Here is a 22,502-nt window from a genome sequence, read left to right as displayed (position 1 = left end):
AAATAAAACAAGAAAAAGAGCAATTAGAGATTGTAGACCCTCGCCAGAACTTCTTTTGAGTGGTATATTTTTTTTTTTTACGTTTTAGGGCAAATCCAAGATGGCTGCCAAACCATGTGACCAATGACATCATATGTGTGAACCATTTGTTCCTCATGGACAGGTGGTCATACATGTAAAGTTTTGCCTCGATCTGTTCAACCACTTCAGAGAAGATTTTTGAAGGTTTAAAAAAAAAAAAAAACAATATGGCTGCCGAATCATGTGAACAATGACATCATGAAGTTTTTCTTCTGTGGACAATTTTATCCCTAGATGACGCTCAAAAATTTTCATACTGATTAGATGTGGCGTTCTCCATATGCAATTATGATGTCATAACGAAGGCACCTATGACATCATAAACAAACAGACAGACAAACAAATGGACCCAAATGCAACACCCTCTCCTTCGGCGAGGATCATAATCAGTCCACACATGTCCAAGATATGGTTGCAGACGCACAGACGCACACACACGAAAATCCATCAGCCCCCATTTCGGACAAAATCCAACAGGGGCGAATAATGTTATTACTCACTTGACCGATCCTGTGGAGGGTGAAAAGAAGAAAGGATAATGAATAGAGAGCAGCAAAGATAATCACCACTTGGCAGTACGAAGGTGGCTCCTGAAATACACCTCCTCATCAAATCTCGCAGCACATCAGATCTCGCGGACTGAGCTGTAGCCGAAACTCCACTCAACTGTGTGATTTCGAACCACAGCTCCACAATCTTTACACTTTAATTACAAAAGGCATTACCTGCAAAACAGCTCATCCCAAAGGAGGTTTTGAATCATGTTCATAAAATCATTCTAAGGACCACGACACAAGTAGTTCGCTACAGTATGTTTGATCTGATATGGATATCTTTGTTTCTAGATGGACAGATCAAGGTATGTCCAACATCTAATCGGTCCTTGTGCTTTATTGGCACCCAGGAATGGCTCTCTGAAGATGGCACTAAAACCAAAAAACTTCCAAAAACAAACCTGATTGCTTTGCACAAGAAGAAAACACCTCCGACATCAGGACAACAGTGCAAACTCCTCGGTTGCATACATATTATGTCGATGAGTGGTAACTGGCAAGGAAGAAATTATAATTGCTCCAATCAGTATGTGCAAAGGGTAGAAACTCCATTGTGATACATGATGCCCAACACTCCTGCACATTTACCACCACCTCAAGCTGTAAATATTAAATAATTTAAATTAATGAACAAATTAACAGGATAATAATAATAATAATAAAAACTTGAGATCTTTCCTTTAATAATTATTGTTCCACAAAAGCAGAATTTGTTTCTCGAAACTTGTGAGCAGAGAAGCAAATCAATAAGTGACCACCAACACTTGTGTGTCTTCACAAACGTCATATCTGTTCTATCAAATCCGTCACAAGGTACACTGGAGGTCATCGATTCATTTGTCCACAAGAAGAGGACAATTGTGACAATCACCCTTATCCTCAGGCGTATGACAAGCAGATATGTACAAAACGACCATAGTGTGGCACCTCGATCTCACTTAGACAGTCTTCACTTGTCTCGAGGAATAGGATTTGGTGGGTGGAGAGGGAGGCTGAGCACCATTGTTACAATTTCGATTGTTGCGTCAATGCCATTTGTTTGTACGAGTCTGCAGAGTGAAAGTGTTCTGATTAAGATATCGGATTGTTGTCACCGAAGCTTTTGCGGACAATAGCCCCGTGATTTGTCTCGTGGGTATACACAATACCCCCATGCACACTCATCGCAATGGCTTAGTGGCCAAGACGCACAATTAACCCCACACTGTGATTCTACAGCACTCAGTTGCAAGTGAAGACGACCTGGGATTTGCGAATGATGCTTGTGAGTAACAGGCAAAAAAATTAACAACAATGCACGTCACACATACCAATTAATGTGAGAAAGGTGTTGACTGCGAGATGATTGAAGGCGATGAAGGCACGTGCTGAGCGAAGATGAGACGATGGTGGTCTGGAAGGCAGTGAGATTAGGAGCCATCTATTTATTACATACGCATGGAAGAGGGTGGTGGTGATGTGGGGGTGAAAATGGGAAAACGAAAAATGAGAAAAGGAAGAGAAGAAAAGGATGAGAGAGAAGGAGGGGACAAGGATTTGGAGACAATAAGCTTTTGGAGGAAAGAAAAGCACGTACGCAGCGACATGCTGCTCCAGCGGATGCTCCCAGACCTGACCTGAAAGCATGTATGTATGAATCACACAGGTGGGTGGGGGGATGATTTCACCATGTTTACATAGCCTGTTAATATATATATATATATATATATATATATATATATATATATATATATATATATATATATATTATCACCCCTAAATGAATATAGATATAGGGGAAGTAATCATGAACTGTACACTGCAGAACGATCTTGTTCTTGTGTATGACACCTTGACTGCTGAGCAGCTATCATTTTGTTGGGGCACGACTATCTGGGCAGCTATGATGCTGTGCCCCTGTACCAGTACATTGGTATTCATTTCGCCAACCTCAGAAGAATGACCGGCTGAGTCAACCCCACCTGGTGTTAATTCAGCAGCCAAGAGTGCTCGAACTCAGGACCCTAAGATCCCAAGCCAACCATCCTGACCACTAAGGCAACACCAAGCACTGTACAACGATGACGGAAATCAAGAAGATGTTGGGAAAGGGAGGAGACGAAGGTGAACAGATTGTGCGTTTTGTGGTCAAAATGTCGTGTGGAAGAAGGGTGCAAATCCAGAAAGAACCTCCTCCTCTTTGTCAACCTCCCCCAACGCAATTCCCCCAGACCACCTCTATGACGTCACAAAGGCAAGGGATCTTTGAGCCATTGTGCAACTATGCAGAGTTAATCAGGAAAAAGTCATTCTCAAAGGAATCTCCTCACCAGTATATGAAGGGAGTTTCTGAGTTTGGAGAATTGAGTAATAACATCATCAGTTTTATTTCTGTCTCTTTAATTTCCGAGTCATTTATTCACTGAACACTCTGCCGTTTTCCCCGCGGCGCAGAGTCACTCCTCCCCCCCAGTGGAAGCAGCATGGCTCAAAGGATTAATGAATAAAAAAAGGGGGAAAAAAGCGTCACAAAGGGCTGGGGATTAGGCGAGCGATGCAATTAACACTGAGCGAATGGGGTAGGGAGGGTGTTCAGTTGAGACGCAGGTTCTGGGTTGCTGGTCTGGCTTTTTCTTCCACTGATTAAATGCGCAAAGAGCAACCCGAGCGCACGGAGAGGGCCGATCCCTCATCGTCTGATGAACAGGGATGTTTTCATTTGTTGTGACACCGGACTTAATCCTCAACTTATTTTTGCTTTTCTTGAGTCTACCCAATAGGCGTCCCTGTTTGCCTTACACCATGAAATCTTGTGTACGGTATACACTCCGTCAAGTCGGTAAGTATGCTTCAAAATCAAAGAAATCCGCATTATTCGGCGACTAACTCCTCTACCGACCGGTTTCCTACCTGACAGGTATTTTTTGGTGTTGTTCAATTTTGAAAACCCTAAATAATCTTAAACATGCTTGTTTCTGCCATCAAGACTGAACTGCATTGCGTACGCTCAAATCCCAGGACTATACTTAATATCACCATCTACGTTATAAACTGGCAAACATGCACAGCTAGGGGTATAATTAAGTTCTCTAGAGATGTCTGCAAGATTGGGCAGGTGTACAGGTGTTAGAGCACAATAAATGGATTGTTACACCAAGCACAAGTGTTCAAAGAAATGTTTTTTTTTTTAGTCAGGTCGAGGCTCATGGAAGAGCGAGTACACTGAACAGATCAGGACATAACAGGAACGGTAAAGAGAGGGAGGAAACACCAACAGTAGAGTTGAAGGACAAGACAGAGGGAGACGTGGATAAACAATGGTTGTGGGGAGGAATAGGAGCAGGAGAAGATGCATGGGGTGGACAAGATGGATAACGAAAGAAACTCCAAGGAGGAAAAATATGAAAGGAGATGTGCTGGGGGGTTAACAAGGGTGGAAAACATCATGATTTTGGATTGGGGATGATCTGAGATGGTGGTGTTTGTCTCTCGAACCACAAACGGGGTGAAAATGAAGAGGCGTATTAAGATTGAGATTGTATCAACTCAGGACAACATCTACAGAAACTCATGGTCTCTTGAAGACCGCATGCAAGTGCACTGTGGGCCTGTCCCATTCATGAACATGAGTAGCCTGCATGTTTGATTGAGACAAAAAGAAGATGTGCATCAGGGTGACAAATGCACCATTCATTGTGAGGAGGCTATTGTCCAGGATCGCGATATAATTGATTGCCAAAATGACACAGGTGTGTCCAAAGAAAGGTGCTCACGCATCAACTTTTGTGAACTTCATCCTGAGACTCGATAGGGGAACAAATGGAGAACCAGCAGAATGATTACCAGGATGCAGTCACAAAACTAGAGCTACAAGCGATGAAAAAATGTCATCGATCGCTCGATCACGGACGATGAAAATGGATACATTCTAGACACCTTTCAAGATTAGCAAATGGTACTGCCCAATACAAAATTCACGCAACATCGTCTCTGCTTTCGGTGATGGGCCCAGATGGCATCAGTACCCAAATCCTCAAATCCTGCTCTGCCGCTCTTGTTTCTCCATACATCTGCACTTTTCAGCCTGTCCTTAAACTTTGTTGCTCTGACTCCCTTTCACAAGAAGATGGTTAAAGCAGATCATCTCAATGACAAACCACAACAATGACTTTCAATTATAAACAGTCATGGAATCCATCATCATTACCAGCATCAAGTCTTTCTTTATCTCAAACAACCTGAATCTTTGATCAGTTTGAATTTTTCCTGGTCACTCAGCTCTATATATGCTGATACTTTCCTCCAAGCAAGAGGTACTAGCTCAAGATCTCAAACAAGACGTTAGGACCCATCTCCCTGGAAATACCGAAGGCATTCGATGCACTCTGGCATCTGCTCTTTTTCATCTTCCTACACTTCGGCATCTTCCTACACTTGCACAATCAGTGCTTTGCTATTAATAGACCCTTTCCTCTTCCCTCCCATTGGTGGCTGTAGTATCCCGAGGCAGTGTGTTGGGACAATTCTTGTTGCTCATTGACATAAACGACCTCTCTGATGCTCTCTTCATGTTTGCAGATGATTTTCACGTAATGCCACACAGGACTCCCTTCGCACTGACAGGCATCAAGCAGCCGAGCAACTCTGCAGATCAGGAATTGATTAGATACAGTATTGGTTTGACAAATGGAACGCGTCTTTCAAGCCTGGAAAATCTCACACTCAGCCTATTGCTCTGAAAAGATTCTCAAATTAATTCACCTATTAATTATATTCATGGTCAGCCACCAGAGGTTAAGCTTCTAACTTATTGGCCTCAGCATTAGTCATGACCTATCCTGGCTGACCATATTACATGGTTGGCAGGCGAAGCCAGCCACAAACAGCCTCTATCATTCCAAATCATTCCTTGAAAAATCAGAACTCAGAGCCGACAAAAGCTTTTGTCCGGAGCTCAATGGAGTATTGATCTCCCCTGTGGGCTGGTGCCCTCTGCTCTATTAGCATTCCAAACCTCCCCAGCTCCTCCAGGATGCACTCGTTCTTCCAGTAACCACTCCTGGTTTAACTCCCAAAATTCAGGCTTATCACACACCTCCACTCTTTGTTGCTCTTTTCTCACATTTATGGAACTGGATTCCTGAGGCTGTTCAATCTTACTCTTCCCTCCAGGAATTCATCTTGACACGACACCACCGTCTCACGTCTTTCTCCATCCCTAACCACAATAGTGTTGGTGGAATCACCCTATTGGGGTTAAAGATTGGTCATCTTCCCTCCACTTGTCTGTATCGAGAGTATCCATGCCTCTGAGCTTATATTTTCTGTTCTTCCCTTTGTTATCTGTCCTCTGTGTTCTTTTAAAGCGGACAACAAGCATTGCTGCATGAAGCTGCTGGGAAAAACCAACCATAACCGTCAAAAAGCACCTGAAATACCTCAGACGGCTCGAGTCCCAGCCGTTATGCATGAGAAGTCGGGTCGTGGCTCGTGGCGTTGCTGGTATGGTGAAGACACCCACCCAAAAATGCGGCACCACCAACGACAAAGAAACAAAAGGGCATGAGCTGAAAATAATAAAAGACCCGAGACACAAGTGACCTGAAGAGGAGAAGCTTGTGCATTCGTGAGGGAAGGTTTGGTTTCGATTTTGCCCTGCCACTCAAGTTTCACTTTTCTCTTCGGCCCTGAACGACTGCCCTGCCTTGGGGTCGAAGTGCATTCAGATCTCCTGCACGGCTCTGCAAGGTGCCTTTGACAACAACCTCTCCATGTCCTGTGAATTCCCTCATTTTCCATCCAATCACATGAATGAAGGCCTCAGGCATTTCAAATTAATGAAGGCTTAAGGCATGTTTTATTTCAAATACACACTCTGGTTAATTCACTCAGTCTCCTGCTCTTTATGCATGACCCATGGTCACCACTTGGCCTACAAGATGGACAATTTCCTCAGCATTTAGTGCCAACTGCTTCCAGCGCATGCACGGCCAGAGTTCCGCTCGGCTCACATCAGATACAACCTACAGCATGAATGCACGATGCCAGGGTGGCTCAGAAACCCACGAGAATGCAACGTATAATTACTGGCTTGGGACCCTTCTTGGGATTTCTGATCCGTCTGGGAGACGTAGATGTGGTTTCGTGGCCCACGAGATTTGGTGATCAAAAAACAGGTTGTGTTGTGTTAAAATAGCCTTCAGAGTGGGACTCAAACCTTGGTTTGGGTCCGAGTTGAACGGCCACAACACTTGTGAATCAGAAGCGAGACCTGGACCCTGACTAAGCTGATGCTGTCACAACACTGGTGACAGCTAATTGGGACAAGAACCAAAGTGAGAGATCATTCCTTGAAGCAAATTTGAAGAGCGTGTGGTTCGGCGATAAATTTAGACTCTAAAGCATTATGAGGAGTGATTGCGACGGGTCAACTGAGAGGTTCCGCTGGACCGACACCACCGTAACCCCAAGCAAAACTGAGGTCGAGGGCATGGTAGAGTAACCTCCTTTGTTCAGCAGCTCAGGCCAACCCCCCCCCCCCCTTAGAAATGTGCCATTGTCCCCCAGAAGCAGCAGTGTGGCTTCACCCTGGTAGCAGGGAAACACTAGCCCAGACCTCAGCCAGCAATTTACAGCCATGATGGCCATGTTTGAAATAACGGGGTCTAAAATGAGGGCTGACCAGGCAGTGATGAGGGCTGGGCAGCCTGCCATAGCAAAGTATCAAGCCGAACTGACGGCCAAAATTAATGCAGGCCAAGCAGAAATGAAAGCGGGCCACACGGAGCTGAAGGCTGAGCTGGCAGCCGTTCATGGGGAGGTGAACGGGTTAACAGAGAAAGTAGACAGGTTAGCAAGGGAGATGGAGCAGATTTACACGGGAACAGAAATATAAATCAAAAGAAGTACAGACACAAAAGAAAACAAGAAAAAGAGCAATCAGAGATTGCAAACCCTTGCCAGGACTTATTTTGAGTGGTGTATTTTTATCGGTTTTAGGGTAAATCCAATATGGTTGCCAAACCATGTGACCTATGATGTCATATGTGTAACCCTTTTGTTCCTCATGGATAGGCGGTCATATGTGTAAAGTTTCGCTTTGATCTTTTAAGCTATTTCAGAGATTTTTTGAAGGTGTTTTAAAAAAAAACAATATGGCTTCTGAATCACGTGACCGATGACGTCATCAAAAAAAATTGTGGACCATTTGTGGGGAGGTTGAAGGATGTGCAGGTGGAGAGAAGTCATGAGAGACGTGCACGGCTCCACAGGTGGTAATGGCACAATAATCCGTGCTGGAGGAACCGACAGAGAGTTATGATGTGGAATGGACCCAGCAGCCATTTCGGACGCACTAAACTGTACATGGACACCATCGGTAGTAATGGTGCGAATGGAGAGATGGGAGTCCAGTTAATCAGATGTCTGGGTAGATTACCAACCCAGGGAGGTATGTGTTCTTCGATGCATGTGGTGTGCGAGTCCTGTGCGCGAGCCATTCAATCATATGTCTGAGGTCACGGCAAGGGTCCGTGCGATGGAAACAGTGCAGTCGGGATGCGAACTGTGTGCCTCAGCGTACGTTTCGTTGCCGTGCTGGGAAGTCGAGACCGCTCAGGCCATGCGTATTGGCCCGGGCGTGGGGGATGGTGAGCATGCGAGCAAGTGCATGAGTGTGGTGAGTAGTGTGAGTGTGGTCCCTGTGAGCAAGGCATGTAGATTGACAGAGAGGAGGAAAGAGGAATCTGCATGGGGGAGCCACAATCAGTGACGGACTGGATAGTGGTGAGGCGAGAGTGGCTTCTCCGAGAATTAGTGAGCATGGCTCTGGCTTGAAGTGAGCCAAATGAGCCAAGGGGTGAGCAGGGAATGCTGCATGAGGGAGCATGCATGCATGAATGCAGACCCTTGTTAGTTAAATAGGGTTGTATTTACATGTTCCCTCTGGGTTTCATGGAGAACCCAGAGAATAAAAAAATAGACCGAGCCTCTTGAGAATGTTGATGGCCTTCGTGAGCCTTGGAGGAAAGGAGGGGGCCAGCAAGCAAATTGGGGCGCAAGACGGATCCCCCAAGAGCGTTAATGAAAGGAGGTGGCAGGCAAAAGGAAAATTCGCACAATTGCGTAAAGGTGGGGGCACGGGGACCTGAGGGGAGGGGCTCCGTGGGATTCCCAAGTGGAGGCTTCAGCAGGCAGCCTATGGGTGGAGAGCACAACATGCCATGGGGCATGCACGGTTTTATGCAGTGCACACAGCTCAAGTGGACCTGGAGGCCGCAGCTGCTGGGTCACCATGGGGAATCCCCGTGGCCCAGTATGGATTAGATGTAAAAGGCAGGTCGGAGACTGAAGCAGGCAGGCTGATGGGAGACGTTGAAAATTAGAAGGGATTTTAAAATTGTAACTAGATGAACCGTGAACCTGTTGGGTTCCCGTTTTGACAGCGGTTGATAAAAAATAATTAAAAAAAACAAAAAAAAAAAACAGAAAAAAGATAGCTCCAGGGAACTATACCGCTGAGATTGTTTGCATTGATCAAATACAGGTAATCCCGAAGAGGACTTGACTGAATCGGGAATTGATTTTTTAATAATTTTTTTCCTTGCCCGATTTGAACGAAACTTGATACTGCATGGCATTGTGAAAAAAAAGAGAAAAGAAAGTAGAAGAAATTATTGTGCGTAATCTTCCAAACAATTTTATTTATTAATGAACACGGAAGAATTAGATAAAAATGGCGATGTTTATTTTATGCTTACAATTAAATCGTTCTTTATCTATACTAAATGTTTGAGATTTTAAAATAAATCATTTCAAGAAAAAAACAAAAGATAGCTCCAGTGAACTATACCGTTCAGGTTGTTTGCATTGATCAAATACTCCCGAAGAGTACTTGACTGAATCGGGAATTTATTTTTTAAATAATTTTTTCGTTGCCAGATTTGAATGAAACTTGATACTGCACACCGCAGGAGAATGCTGAGTAAGGTGGCCCAAAAATTTTTGCGCTATCTTGTACCGTTTTGGCTGTATTTTGGGAACATACATACATATATAAAAGATGCGAGTTTTAGTAATATAATCTAGAAGATAGATAGATGGCAAGAGAATTATAAACAGTAAACACATGTTGTGTGAGCATACGAATCATGCTTCCCCATTGTTTCGGGTCGCTCACCTGCATTTTTTTTCATTTATTTATACTTTCATTTATAGATGTTGTCCGACAATTCTGTAATTTTTGCCAGAGTACCGGCTTCGATGTACATCGGCATGCAAAATTTCAGCTATCTACATCACCTGGAAGGTACCGATATTTAATATCAGTCAGTGAGTCAGAGGTTTAAAAGATATTGTTGCGGTGCCAGGTACCGAGACACCAGCTTGTCACTCAGGGGGATTAATCCCCGGTTGTCCTCGGTAGAGCCGGACCTGGGGCCACCGCTCACAATTAACGTTGTAGTACGGTGGGTTGTTTTAAAACCACGAACGCCACCCAGTCAACCACGAGTTCCAGTGTCTGCCGTCTAATTATTCCGTTTAACTTGGTCACGTGGTTACCTGAGCGGGAAGCGCGCCCTCGGCAAAGCACCAATGTTATCTGATTAGATTGTAATTAGGGCGGTCGAGCGTTTTAACCGCTGGTGCATGCCGACGATTTTTTGGTCAAATCTGTGGTAATTAACTCCCAGTCTACCTCGGTTCGAACAATTCTAGACCAATGAAGGAAAGGACAAACACAGACAGGTTGGAAATCGACAAATAATTTATTAATAATAAAATTAATAAATAGAAAGAACTTTTTATTTGTCGAGGTAAATAAATAAAGAATTTCAAAGCAAAATCAATCAAAATGCCATGAAAGAGACAAAGAGCAGAAGCTTAACAGGGGTTGACTTACAGCTAAACACAGACAAGGGTACCCAACGGATCATTCTGGGGAGGGATGACATCATATGTGTGAACCTTTTGTTCCACATGGACAGGCGTTCATATGTGTAAAGTTTCACCTCGATCTGTTCAGCCACTTCAGATATTTTTGAAGAATTAAAAAAACAAAACAGAATGACTGCCAAATCAATTCACCGATGACATCATGAATTGTGTTTCTGAGGACCATTTTATCCCGAGATGACCCTCAAAAATTCATCATGATTGCATGTTGGATTCCATATATGCAATTGTGATGTCAGAACGAGGGAAGCTATGACATCATAACAAATCACACTCATTACCCCATGAGGAGTACTTTCTATGTGCCAAGTTTCAAATTTTTCCTTTGTGCGGTTTCAGAGATACAGAGGTCCAAAGTTTTCCCGTTTTTCCAATATGGGTGCCACACCACGTGACCTATGATGTCATAATTATCAATAAGCATTCTACAAGAGTAGTCGCACCAATGGTGAAAATTTCGTCTCAATCCGACAAGGGGTTACAGAGAAAAACATGAAAGTTCTGTGCGGATAAACAAAAAGACAGATAGACAAACAGATGAACAAACAAGAAGAAGACGTCGTGCAGAGCATGATACTTGCAAAATCCAGAGAACAAATTTGACCTCAAAAATAATTGGCGAGTTGAATTCAGTGACCTGAAATATAAATCCTCTTTAAATTTCAAGTCAATAGGATGAAAATTGAGAATTTTAGAAATACCACCTTAGTTTTGACCTTTGGCCTCTGTTGACCTTTTGGTCAATGTTGACCTCAAAAATAATTGGCTAGTTGAATTCATTGACATGAAATATAAATCCTCTTCAAATTTCAGGTCAATTGGATGAAAGTTGAGGATTTTAGAAATCTCACCTAAGTTGTTGACCTTTGGCCAATGTTGATCTTTTGACCTTTTGGCCTCAAAAAAAGGCTTCTTCCTTTTGACAAATTCTACCACGTGGTGACGTTTCGAGAAGATCGGTTTAAAATTGTTACCTGTAGGCGACAAACAGACAGACAGAATGAATAACAAAATCGAACAACCAATATACTTGAAAAATCTTAGATTTTGCAAGTAACAAACAGACAAACAAAACAAACAAATAAACAAACAGACCCAAATGTAATACCCTCTTCGAATCCTGAGGCGAGGGTAATTATGAAGACATCATCCCAGCTCTAGCCCCAAGTACATCTCGGCTTGGTGAAAGCCAAGCTCATGCTCAAGCAGTGCAGCAGGCAGGTGTGTAACAAGGCTGTGAAGACCAATGAAGATTTGGTCCATTGGACCAACGGGCCCACAAGTTCATAAATGTGCCATTATTGGGAGGGGGCGGAATGCTTTTGCAACAAGTGAATTTTGATTTGTACTTGTTTTTTGCAGGTACTCTTGACAGGTAACCTCCTTCACCTATAACAGTGTTTCGTTTGATCCCTTCAGTTATGAATAAAAAAGTTAATTTAGAAAAATTGTTTCTACGTCATTCGGAATTCATTTAAATGTCGTGTTATTGGTAGGGGGTGAATCGGTTTGTACGTGCCTGTAGATATGATTTGAAAGAAGAAGAGATTTTAGGTTTATTTTATTCATTAAAAACCCTCACATTAAAACCCAAACCCCATCCCTCAGATCCCGAACCCAAACCCAACTCTAACCCTCACATTAAAACCTAAACACTAACCCTCAGATCCCGAACCCAAACCCAACCCTAACCCTCACATTAAAACCTAAACACTAACCCTCAGATCCCGAACCCAAACCCAACCCTAACCCTCACATTAAAACCTAAACACTAACCCTCAGATCCTGAATGCAAACTGAACCCTAACCTTCACATTCAAACCTAAACCCTAACCCTCTGATCCCAAACCCAAACCCTAACCCTCACATTAAAACATAAACCCTAACCCTCAGATCCCAAACCCAAACTGAACCCTACCCTTCACATTAAAACCTAAACCCTAACCCTCTGATCCCAAACCCAAACCCTAACCCTCACATTAAAACATAAACCCTAACCCCCAGAACCCAAACCCAAACTGAACCCTACCCTTCACATTAAAACCTAAACCCTAACCCAAACCCAAAACCCAAAACCCAAACCCTCGTGCCCCAAGCCCAAGTTTAAATCATTTTTGCATTAAATGTTTTGAAACAGCTCAACGAATAATTATTGTTATTTTTAACAGTTCAATAGTTTATTTATTTTTTGATCAGATCCACAAGAACATGACGAGGTTAATACAGTCTTTCGACTCAAAGTTATTTTTGTTTGTTTGTTTTCTTCTAGTTCTGCTTGAGATTGAAGTTTCAGTTCTTTCAAGTTTAAAGAAGTAGAAAGGAGGAGATATATTGTAAATTTGTACAAAGAAATCCCAGGTCTTCCTTGCTCTTTCTTGATATTGCTGAAAAAGAATAAATAACTACATTACAAATCTAATCTTATATATTATTTCCGAGTTTGTGGTTTCGTGTCGCGCTATCTTCGACTTTGTTCTGCGCTCGAGTAACGTGATATTCGGCTTACATTATCTCAAAGACCACATGAGGTGCATGGTACAAAAAAAAAGTAAATAAAATGGTTCTGAAACAGTGAAATCGTATTCCACTTACTGCATTAAAGTAAAATTACTACTGATACTCTGCATCAGTTCCTTTCTCAAACACACCCACCCCAACATGTCGCACAGAGCGCGGGTTATGCTCGTATCGAATTAAATAATACATAATTTCATTAATTTTTAATGAACTGAACGTAACACTCATCAAGCACCATCCAACCAAGAACTACATCGATAGGTTTAGAACTCCAGAGGTCTCGAAGATGAACCCATAAGAAGAGCCTCCAAAATAGAACCCACTTTTCGAGTCTCCAAGGAAAAACTATTTTCCTGATTTCCCTGAATTTTGTGCATCTCCAAGGAAGGTCTCATATTATGAGCCATCAAGGTGGAACTCTTATCCTGATTTTCACGAATTTTGTGGGTCTCTGCACAAACATCAGCAAAACGAAGTGAAAACCACTCAATGGCACCACCACCATAATCTTCATCATTATAATACCTTCCAACACAATCCTGGAAACCCTGTATTCTGTCCAGTGCTTTCTGCATCTCAGTTCAATTTTTCTCTTCTTTTGCCTTCAATTTCACATCTTGATTTTCTTCATCACAAAATCCCACTGGATTTCAATTGAAGTTTTTCAAACAATTACTTTAATACACGAAAAGTTTATAATTAAAAAAGAAAACAGGACTTACTACTCGTCGGTAAAGCCGACGTTTCAGCGAGAATCCTTTCGCCTTGGTCAGGGCAGGTGTTGAAGTGAGGAAGAAGCTTGAGAATCGCCACGTGACGTCCAACCTGCTTCGATTTAATAAACAACCTTCATCGATTTAATTAATTTTAATGATCATCCAGGTGTACACGCTGACTTCTGTACGGGTCCATGAACACTCATGCCAGACTTTCACCAATTGGATGACCTGTTTGGTGATTGTCAGGCTGAGAGTGCAGCAAAACATTTGTTTGTTCTCAACGCTTCTGAGACACACAGAATGGGAAAAGATGGGGGTGAAGAACATGTAGTTTATTCAAAGTTTGGAATAATTTGTGATGTAAGGCAAGAATCTTGGCAACTTACGTTCCAACCGGTAGGATTGTTTCATTCGATGGGGTGAAGGAGAGTGAAGAAGCACCTCTTCTTTGGAAAAAAAAAAACAACAAAAATATGAGAGATTAAACACATTGATATCTTCATCAGTTTGATAACTTGTTCAGGAAAGGGCACAGATGGGAATGCATTGACGTAATAGGTACCGCCGAAAAGGTGAATGAGGTGATCTAATTCAATCGAGGGGAGAAACTTTTTGATATCTCTCCTTTATGGCGATGACCATGTCAATAAGTCACCTTCACACCAAAAGTATAATTACAATTATCTCCACAATTAAGAACATTCTTCTTCATGGAAGGAAGTGTGAACAGCAATGTCTATAAAAAAACAACAACCAAAATGTATTTCAGCTTAATCTCCTGATTGTGGGGTTTGCTGTGTTTGCATCCAGTGTGTTCACTCCAACTGCCCCAAAGTATTGAAGAGTGCTTACCTGTTGAACGTCCTGCACGTGATCTTATGGCCCATCAACACCGTGCTGCTTCTGCTGTTGGAACCCGTCGTCATGGTGAGAATTATGTTCCAGCTGGAGTTCCTCAACACTGTGCCGTCTGTTGTAGCCTCTCAGTGACGTGTTGCTTCTGGTTCTGTTGTGGCCTGTCATCACAATGAGGCTTCTACTTTTCCTGCAGCCCCTCAACAATGTGCTGCTTCTGTTGCTACTGTTGCTCCTTTTGACCCTAAAGACCTTTAGATCCCATATGACCCTTTACACTCCTATAGATGCTTTGACCCCTTAGACATTTATACCCATAGATCTGTTAGATCTGTTGAGACCCCATAGACTCACTTCAACCCCTTTATACATTTTAGATCTCGTACGACCTTCACAACCTTTGAACTGCTTCGACCCCTTTAGAACGCTTTAAACACACACCACACAAACATCAAAATAGTCTTTTTTCAACACAGACTACTCTTTTCAGCAGGTGATGTGCAAGCTCTACCCAGCTAGAGGATGGGTGAACTGTGCTAATAACCTTATCTATTCGAAAACTACTTCGAAAAACTATCGCTAAAACGAAATCAACTCCCTGGAAGTTGTGCAACACAAAAGAAAGCCTCTCCCCCTCCTCCATTGCGAACCTGGGGTTCCTGGTCTTCAATGAGAATCGTCATCGTAATAAACACATTCGTTGTTTCCACCCTCACAATGACATCTGTCATCGTCACAATCACATTCATCATCTCCATCGTCACAATCACACTCGTCGTCATCGTCACAATCACACTCGTCGTCATCGTCACAATCACACTCGTCGTCATCGTCACAATCACATCCATCATCATCGTAACAATCACATTCATCGTCTCCATTGTCACAATCACACTCGTCATCATAATCATCATCATAATCATCTTTTTCCACATCCTTATCCTCCCCATCAGCCTCATCTTCTCCATCCACTTTCTTGTCCTTTCTGTGAACAAACACGAATAAACATAACTTCGTTTTGGTAGAACACTTCTCTGCGTCGTTCAAATGTATCAATCAGAGTACCACCAGATATATAAACTCCAATAATAACATATTCATCGGTAGAGAGGTCCATCGGGATCATAGTTTGCTGTTCTTAATTTGAAGATCAATCATAAAATGAAGAATTGTGAAGAGGTTTACCGGAGCCGTTTCTTCATCCATAAGTAAATCGCACAAAGCGAGTTGATGATAAATATCACCATGGAGATGACCATGACAGCATGTCCAAGTCTCTCCCATAGCAACACGAGCTCTCCAACATCCATCGGACCAAAGATGGAACCTTTCCCAAAGACCTGTGGACACGGATATAACAAGTTTAATATATTTATGTTATTTCAATGAAAACAGGAATCTATTTCCTTCATAACAATCCTTAAATGGGATCCTTTGAAACTGAAGTTGAAACGTGATGTTCTGACCACAGGCCCAGCAAATGGATCGAACATTCCAGAACAGGTGTGGTTTGCTTGTAACAAGATTTGAGAGCGTTTGTTCACACCGGAATGAAACCGTCATTATTTATTTAATATCACAACCTGCTCCCTTCCTTTTCAAAAAGGCCTTCTAAACAAAAATGGTCAAGAAGCAGCAACAAGAATTGAGCCACTTCCTCCACAGAGCTGCGTTCATGCAGTTCATGGCCACGGTGATATGTGGCAAACCAAGTGAAGGAAACTGGAATGAGCTGATATAAATCTGGAATGAGCTGGTATAAAGCGGGAATGAGCTGGCATGAAGCTGGTAGAAATGGACTGCCCCTTTGTTGCAGTCCCTAAGTGTGGTGGCATGCTGCTACAGTAAATGCAGTTCAACAAAATAAAACAAACAAAACCACCACGATAACTGGAACGGTGTCACCTGGTATTCGGCTGCAGTAGCAGCAGTCCACAGAACAGTTGTGGGTGGAACACAGGCCACGGAGCAAACGGTGAAGTGAGGCGAGCGATGCCTTACTGCATAACAGCCTTGATGGTCCTGGGGCAGTGGTGAGACAAAGCGAAACAGGTCAGGTCAGGTCAGGTATGGGAGCATGTGCCAGAACAGCACGTCGCTGCGTCCACTTTCCGCCGGTACTCCAGGGGCCTCCGTCTGGCCATCCCCCAGGCAGATGCCAGGCCCATCCCCATCTCCTTGAGATGATGGTCAACCTGCTGCAACCATGAGGCACGTGGTCGGCCCACTGGCCTCCTCCACTCATGAGACTCCCTCGCTGAGAGAATCTGGTGAGCAGGATCAGCGTCAGGAAAACGAGCCACATGTCCATACAGCCGCAGCTGACGCTCACGGACTATGCAGGTAACAAATCTCATCCGAGTCTCTCTCAGCAACCGCTCGTTGGACACAAAATCCGACCAGCGATAGCCAAGGATTCTCCGAAGAGACCTGGTACCAAAGGAATTAAGTCTCCGTCTCAGATCCTTGGTCAAAGTCCAAGTCTCGCACCCATAGAGCAAGACTGGAAGTACCAAGGACCTGAAAACTCGGACTTTCGTCCTCCCGCACAGGTACCGGCAGCGCCACACCCCATGATCCAGTGAATCCATGACTCCCCAGGCCCGACCCAGACGTCTATTGACCTCCGGCTCAAAACCTGCGGAGACATGAATATCACTGCCAAGGTAAGTGAATCTATCCACGACCTCAACATCCTCACCACAAACAGACACAGACAGGACAGCAGCATCCAAGATGTCACCGAAAGCCTGGATCTTTGTTTTGACCCAAGAAATCCGTAATCCCAACGGCTCCGACTCCTCATTCAGCACCTCGAGGGCCCCCAAGAGGATGTCTAAAGTCTCCGCAAAGATGACTGCATCATCTGCAAAATCAAGGTCCGAGATCTTGACATTGCCAAACGATGCACCGCAACTTGATCTCTCCGACATCCTCCCTAAAATCCAGTCCATACAAGTGCTGAAAAGTGTGGGGGCAAGTACACACCCCTGACGAACTCCAGTAACAACTGGAAATAAGTCAGAGATGGTACCACCACACTTCACAGCACTCTCAGTACCAGAGTAGAGTTCAGACATCAGATCGATCAGTTTTGGTGGCACCCCACGAAGACCAAGAATCCTCCAGAGGACATCCCGATTCACTGAATCGAACGCTTTACAGAGATCAACATAGGCTGCAAGCAGCCCCTGCCGAAACTCTCGTCTGCGTTCAGTGAGGACACGAAGAGCAAGGATACGGTCAATCGTTGACCTCTTTGGTGTAAAGCCTGACTGCTCTGGACGCTGGTGCTCAAGCAGATGGTGGCGAACCCTATCAAGAATTATCCGAGCAAAGACCTTGCCCGGCACTGAGAGCAGCGTCACCCCTCGGTAGTTGTTGCAGTCTTGGTGATCACCCTTCCCTTTCCAGAGAGGGACAACAAGGCCCCTCTTCCAGTCAGTTGGGATGATGCCTGTGTTCCAGGCAGAGCACAAAACTGCATGCAACGACGCGAGTGCAGCATTTCCACCAGCCTTGAGAAGTTCGGCATGGATGCCACAGATCCCTGGAGCTTTGCCCCGTTTCAACTGGTTCACCGCAGCCCGTGTTTCCACAAGCGATGGTGGACCACAGTTGATTCGAGGGTCAGCAACAGGGATTGTAACACCCTTGACGTCCAACTCGACAGCTGGGGGATCAGCCTGGTACAACCGCTCAAAGTAACCGGCCCAGCGGGCCTTCACTTCAGACTCCTCTGTCAAGAGCCTACCACTCTCTGCTCGAACTGCAGTGCTCCGAGGGATGGGCTTGGATGAACGTAATGCGCGAATTCCCCTGTAAGCGGGACGAGAATCACCTGTCCATAGGTGATGCTCTAAACCCTCACAGATTCCTCGCACATAGGCCTCCTTGTCCACCCTCAGTGCACGTACAGTTTTACGCCTCAGCTCCCTGAACAGCTCAGCTCTGCCATTCAGCCTGGTCCTGCGACTCTGGTCAATGGTATCCAGTGTCCCTCGAGAGACAAAATTCTTCTTTGCCCTGCGGTGAACTCCAAGGCATCCACCGGCAACATCAAGGACGGTGGTCTTGAAGGTGCTCCACAACTCTTCAGGACCCCCCAAAGCACCCAGACCCCCCAAGTGTCCACTCAGCCTGTCCGCAAACTCCTCAGCTACTCTCTCATCCCTGAGCTTGGCAACATCCAGCCTAGGCTGGGATGGTACCATTCTCCAGGATTTAAGGTGCAGCTTTAGAGTTGCTACAACAAGCCTGTGGTCTGTATTGAGGAACTGAGCACTCCGGTAGACCCTGCAGTTCTGTATCATCCTCCAACGACCGTCAATGAGGACATGGTCAATCTCCTTTGCCACACCGCCAGCGTTGGAATACCAAGTCCAGCGATGAGCTTGCGGGCGCTGAAACCATGAACCAGCCACCCTAAGTCCATGACTTCTTGCAAAGTCAAGGAACTTAGTGCTATTCTGGTTCATAGTTCCTGACCCATGGGGACCAACACACACCTCATAACCATCCCTATCAGTTCCAGTCGATGCATTGAAATCCCCCAAGACTAGAAGTGTATCTCGTCTGGGGCACTGATCAACCACAGACTCGAGTGTGGCGTAGAATGTGTCCTTCACGGTAAGATCACTCGCCTCAGTCGGAGCATAAATAGAGACCAGGGAAATGACACCGAAGGAGTGACGAATCCTTAATCTCATAATACGCTCGTTGACCGGTGTTACCTCAATTATCATTGGGGTCAGCTTATTGGACACAGCTACAGCAACTCCTTGGGTATGGTAACCATCAGAGCGACCAGACCAATAGTAGGTGTAACCACCCACCATTATCTCGCCGCAATCCGGTCTCCGAACCTCAGAGAGAGCTGCAATCCCGATGTCCAAACGCTTGAGCTCAGATGATAACAGAGACAGGTGATCATCCTCTCTTAGGGATAGGACATTCCAGGCACCCACCCGAAGGGACCGCCTCAGGTTAACCCAAGGAGACCGCCGTCTGGTGGACGACACCTCAGCACCACTCCGACACACTCTCCCGCAATCTGACCCAGGGATGTTACCCCGTGGTTTCCCTCCTATCAAAGATTGGGGGTCCCGAAGGCTTTGCCCCAATCCCATCATCCGGTGAGCTGCCCTGCGAAGGGAAGCTGCACAGGAGGTACTCCCACGGAGTGGGTTTTCAGATTTTTTTGCGTTTTTGCGTTTTGTGGAATGAAGCGTTTTACGGTGGCCGGAGTGCAAATCCTGCCACCAACCTCCTAATAAGAAGTAACCCAACTGCAGGAGGACGTCCGCAGACACAGTTGGGCACTAGATATGGATGGCCGTTGGCTCACAAGGAGCTCCTCCGCCCTTTGACAGGTTTTGTTTTTAATCCTGCTGGGTGTCCATATCCAAACACCCTCCTCACCAGAAAACCTGGTGGGGGAGACGGTTTAGTCGCCGACAACCCGACCATGGAACAGGTTAGTACAGGTTTACATGGTACCTGTAGCAGGTCACAGATCGAACCTGACCTGACAAAGTCAGTCCATACAACTCGTACCTCGTACGCAAAGCGAAACAGCAACAGCACGAAAAGAAAAAAAAAGGCAATCCAGGTAATGCCAAACACCAGGTCCGACCAACATGGTCAGCCGGTCCCTGGTGTGCAAATACTTGAGGCAGTGGTGGTGGTACCGGGAGAGAGAGCTCGAGGTTGGCCCTACTCGTCCGCACCCATCCATCTTTCCCATATACACGACCCGAGCCCCCCTCTTTTTACAATTTGTCGCTACGTCTCGACTCCTATATCCCACTATCCACATTGCCAAATTCGTACCCAATCCCACCAAAGTTCCATGGGAAGGAAGAGCCGAACTACATGCAATCCTACACTTACATCGTGATAAAGTCTCGTTCTCGAGTCCGACGGAGGGCAAGTCCAGCAGCCGGCGATCATCCCGACAGTGGATGGTGCGAAGGGGTCTTCATCAATCCTAACTACGCTAATATTGTCACACTTTTAAACTGTCCCCAGGGTTATACCCTGCCAAAAGGCCTTTGTTAAACGATGGGGTTCTAAAAACCCAATTTCCCATTGCCTACGTGTTGGTGGTCTAACAATTTTAGGTGTTGCCCACCAAATTTTCTTTCTGCACCATCGCACAATTTCGTGGATGGGTAGTGTGGCTCCACTAGCAGGTCTGCTCACCTGCATACTCGCCATGAGCACCCCCGGGATGCTGGAGCTGCCTCCGAGCTTGCCTGCTCCTCACCCTAACATGGGGGATGCTCTCACTGGCAATCCCCCACTCGATGCCCACATGGCATTTCAGCGCCCCGGGTTCCGCTGCTCGGGCACCCGGTCTAATTGAACACTACACTGGCACGCCAGGCCCCCTCTCCTTGGGTACCTGCGTCCACGAATACACTAATGGTCCCCTGGACCTACCTAGAGCCTCACCTGGCCGACGAGCCAACAGCGACCCCCGGGGAGCCTGCTTCATCCGAACACTACACTCACAAGCCACACCCCCAGCCGGTCCATTATCTCCTGCACCATACACAAAAAATGTTTTTAAAAAAAACTTTCCACAATCAGCACCAACTGCATAACGACATCCATGTGTAAATTTACCTAATCCCTCTACCTAACTTTAAACGAACCCCCGGGTTTCCTTGGGTGGGATCCACTCCCCCATTCAATCCTTCACACCATGCATTCCATTACTCACACTCATACCGGCCATTGCCCTGCACTCACACTCATAATTCATTTATCACACACAAACACATTTCCACTCACCGACACAGCATCACCAAACTAATTTCCCCTCACTAACTCGTGCACTCTCGTCTTCCTTTATACGATGCACGTTCCATTTAACTCTGTCGCTCAGCTTCGTCCCCACGACACGTTCATGTCTCTACCTAAACAGTCCCTATTGTTGCTCTTGGTCCCAAAACTTATGCTAGCCCTCCCTCATGGTCTCTGCTTCGGTACCCACATGGAGGCTACCATCGCTAGCACTCCCACCAGACCCACGTGGGCCTAACCCCTTAGGCCCGGTGTGTGGGGCTGTTTCACAACTGTGCTCCACACCTGGGGGTTACCGTCACCGTCTCCTATGATAATGAGCTGTCATGGAGCGTTTCCACGCCGGCCCCTCTGAAGCCATTAACACATCGCACCACCATCCGTGCTTGGGCGGTCTGCGAGGCACGGACCGCGCACACTCCCGTACCTCGTACGCAAAGTCCCATGGAGCTGGCGTGGTTTCCAATACACCTCTGTCCCTCTCAGGAGGCTCGCCCCTCCGGTCTGTCACACTCACCACTACTCCCGTCTGGGTCGATCCGTGTCCCACTCTTTTGTGTGCACTCATCCATATTATATCACATGCACTCCGCACATACTCCGGCACATTGGGCACTCCAAGAAATCCCGGGTCTTTCATTCCCCCCAAGCTCGACACACACCCAATCGCATCATGCACACTCCCGGTCTCGCCATGACTCACCTTCGTCATACCCACCTCCTCCCGTCCTTCGAGCACTCTGTCACGCTGCAAATATAACGTCCTTGCATTCAATAAAGAATCTCTTCCTTTACTCCACTACCTGTTTCTACCTATTTTGCTTTAATTTCAATAATCCCGATTTTTACCTCATCCACCTCCTCTTTAACCATCGTTAATTCCCGATGCGCCCCCTGTATTTCCCCCTCTAACGTCACCTTCGTTGTTTCTATTTGTGTTTCCATTTCCCGTTCCCTGTGTTCTCATCGTCTGTGTCACCTCCTCTACTCTCTTCGTTAGTTTCTCATGTGCCATTTTACATTCGCTTAATTT

The 22,502-nt window shown here is 45.4% G+C and overlaps 1 protein-coding gene across 2 annotated transcripts; it reads right to left on the bottom strand.

Moving 5' to 3' along the window:
- Nucleotides 1-10,369: 10,369 nt before the first annotated feature.
- LOC147013360 (uncharacterized) lies at nucleotides 10,370-21,297 on the bottom strand. Of its 2 annotated transcripts, XM_085855122.1 has the most exons (7): nucleotides 21,116-21,297; nucleotides 16,565-16,681; nucleotides 15,845-15,999; nucleotides 14,657-15,644; nucleotides 14,191-14,250; nucleotides 13,808-14,090; nucleotides 10,370-11,542 (listed from the first exon to the last, which is right to left on the bottom strand). In XM_085855122.1, the coding sequence occupies exons 3-4, from the start codon at nucleotides 15,967-15,969 to the stop codon at nucleotides 15,326-15,328; spliced, it is 444 nt and encodes a 147-aa protein (XP_085711248.1). In that variant the 5' UTR covers nucleotides 15,970-15,999; nucleotides 16,565-16,681; nucleotides 21,116-21,297; the 3' UTR covers nucleotides 10,370-11,542; nucleotides 13,808-14,090; nucleotides 14,191-14,250; nucleotides 14,657-15,325. The 2 variants fall into 2 exon arrangements, with proteins under 2 accessions (XP_085711248.1, XP_085711247.1); XM_085855121.1 differs by lacking the exon at nucleotides 21,116-21,297 and having other exon boundaries at nucleotides 13,808-15,644; nucleotides 16,565-17,015.
- Nucleotides 21,298-22,502: the final 1,205 nt, after the last annotated feature.

The sequence above is a fragment of the Eptatretus burgeri genome, chromosome 14 (genome assembly GCF_056783735.1).
Source record: "Eptatretus burgeri isolate ZD-2024b chromosome 14, Ebu_testis_v1, whole genome shotgun sequence".
NCBI lineage: Eukaryota > Metazoa > Chordata > Myxini > Myxiniformes > Myxinidae > Eptatretus > Eptatretus burgeri.
This window is presented reverse-complemented; position numbering and strand designations above follow the sequence as displayed.

Bases quoted from the DNA above. Each gene is read 5' to 3' on its own strand.
- LOC147013360 (XM_085855122.1), bottom strand. From the start codon at position 15,969: ATGGATGTTGGAGAGCTCGTGTTGCTATGGGAGAGACTTGGACATGCT. The intron at 15,645-15,844 runs GTAAACCTCTTC...GTTTGTTCACAG, and splicing joins TGGATGAAGAAACGGCTCCG to AAAGGACAAGAAAGTGGATG.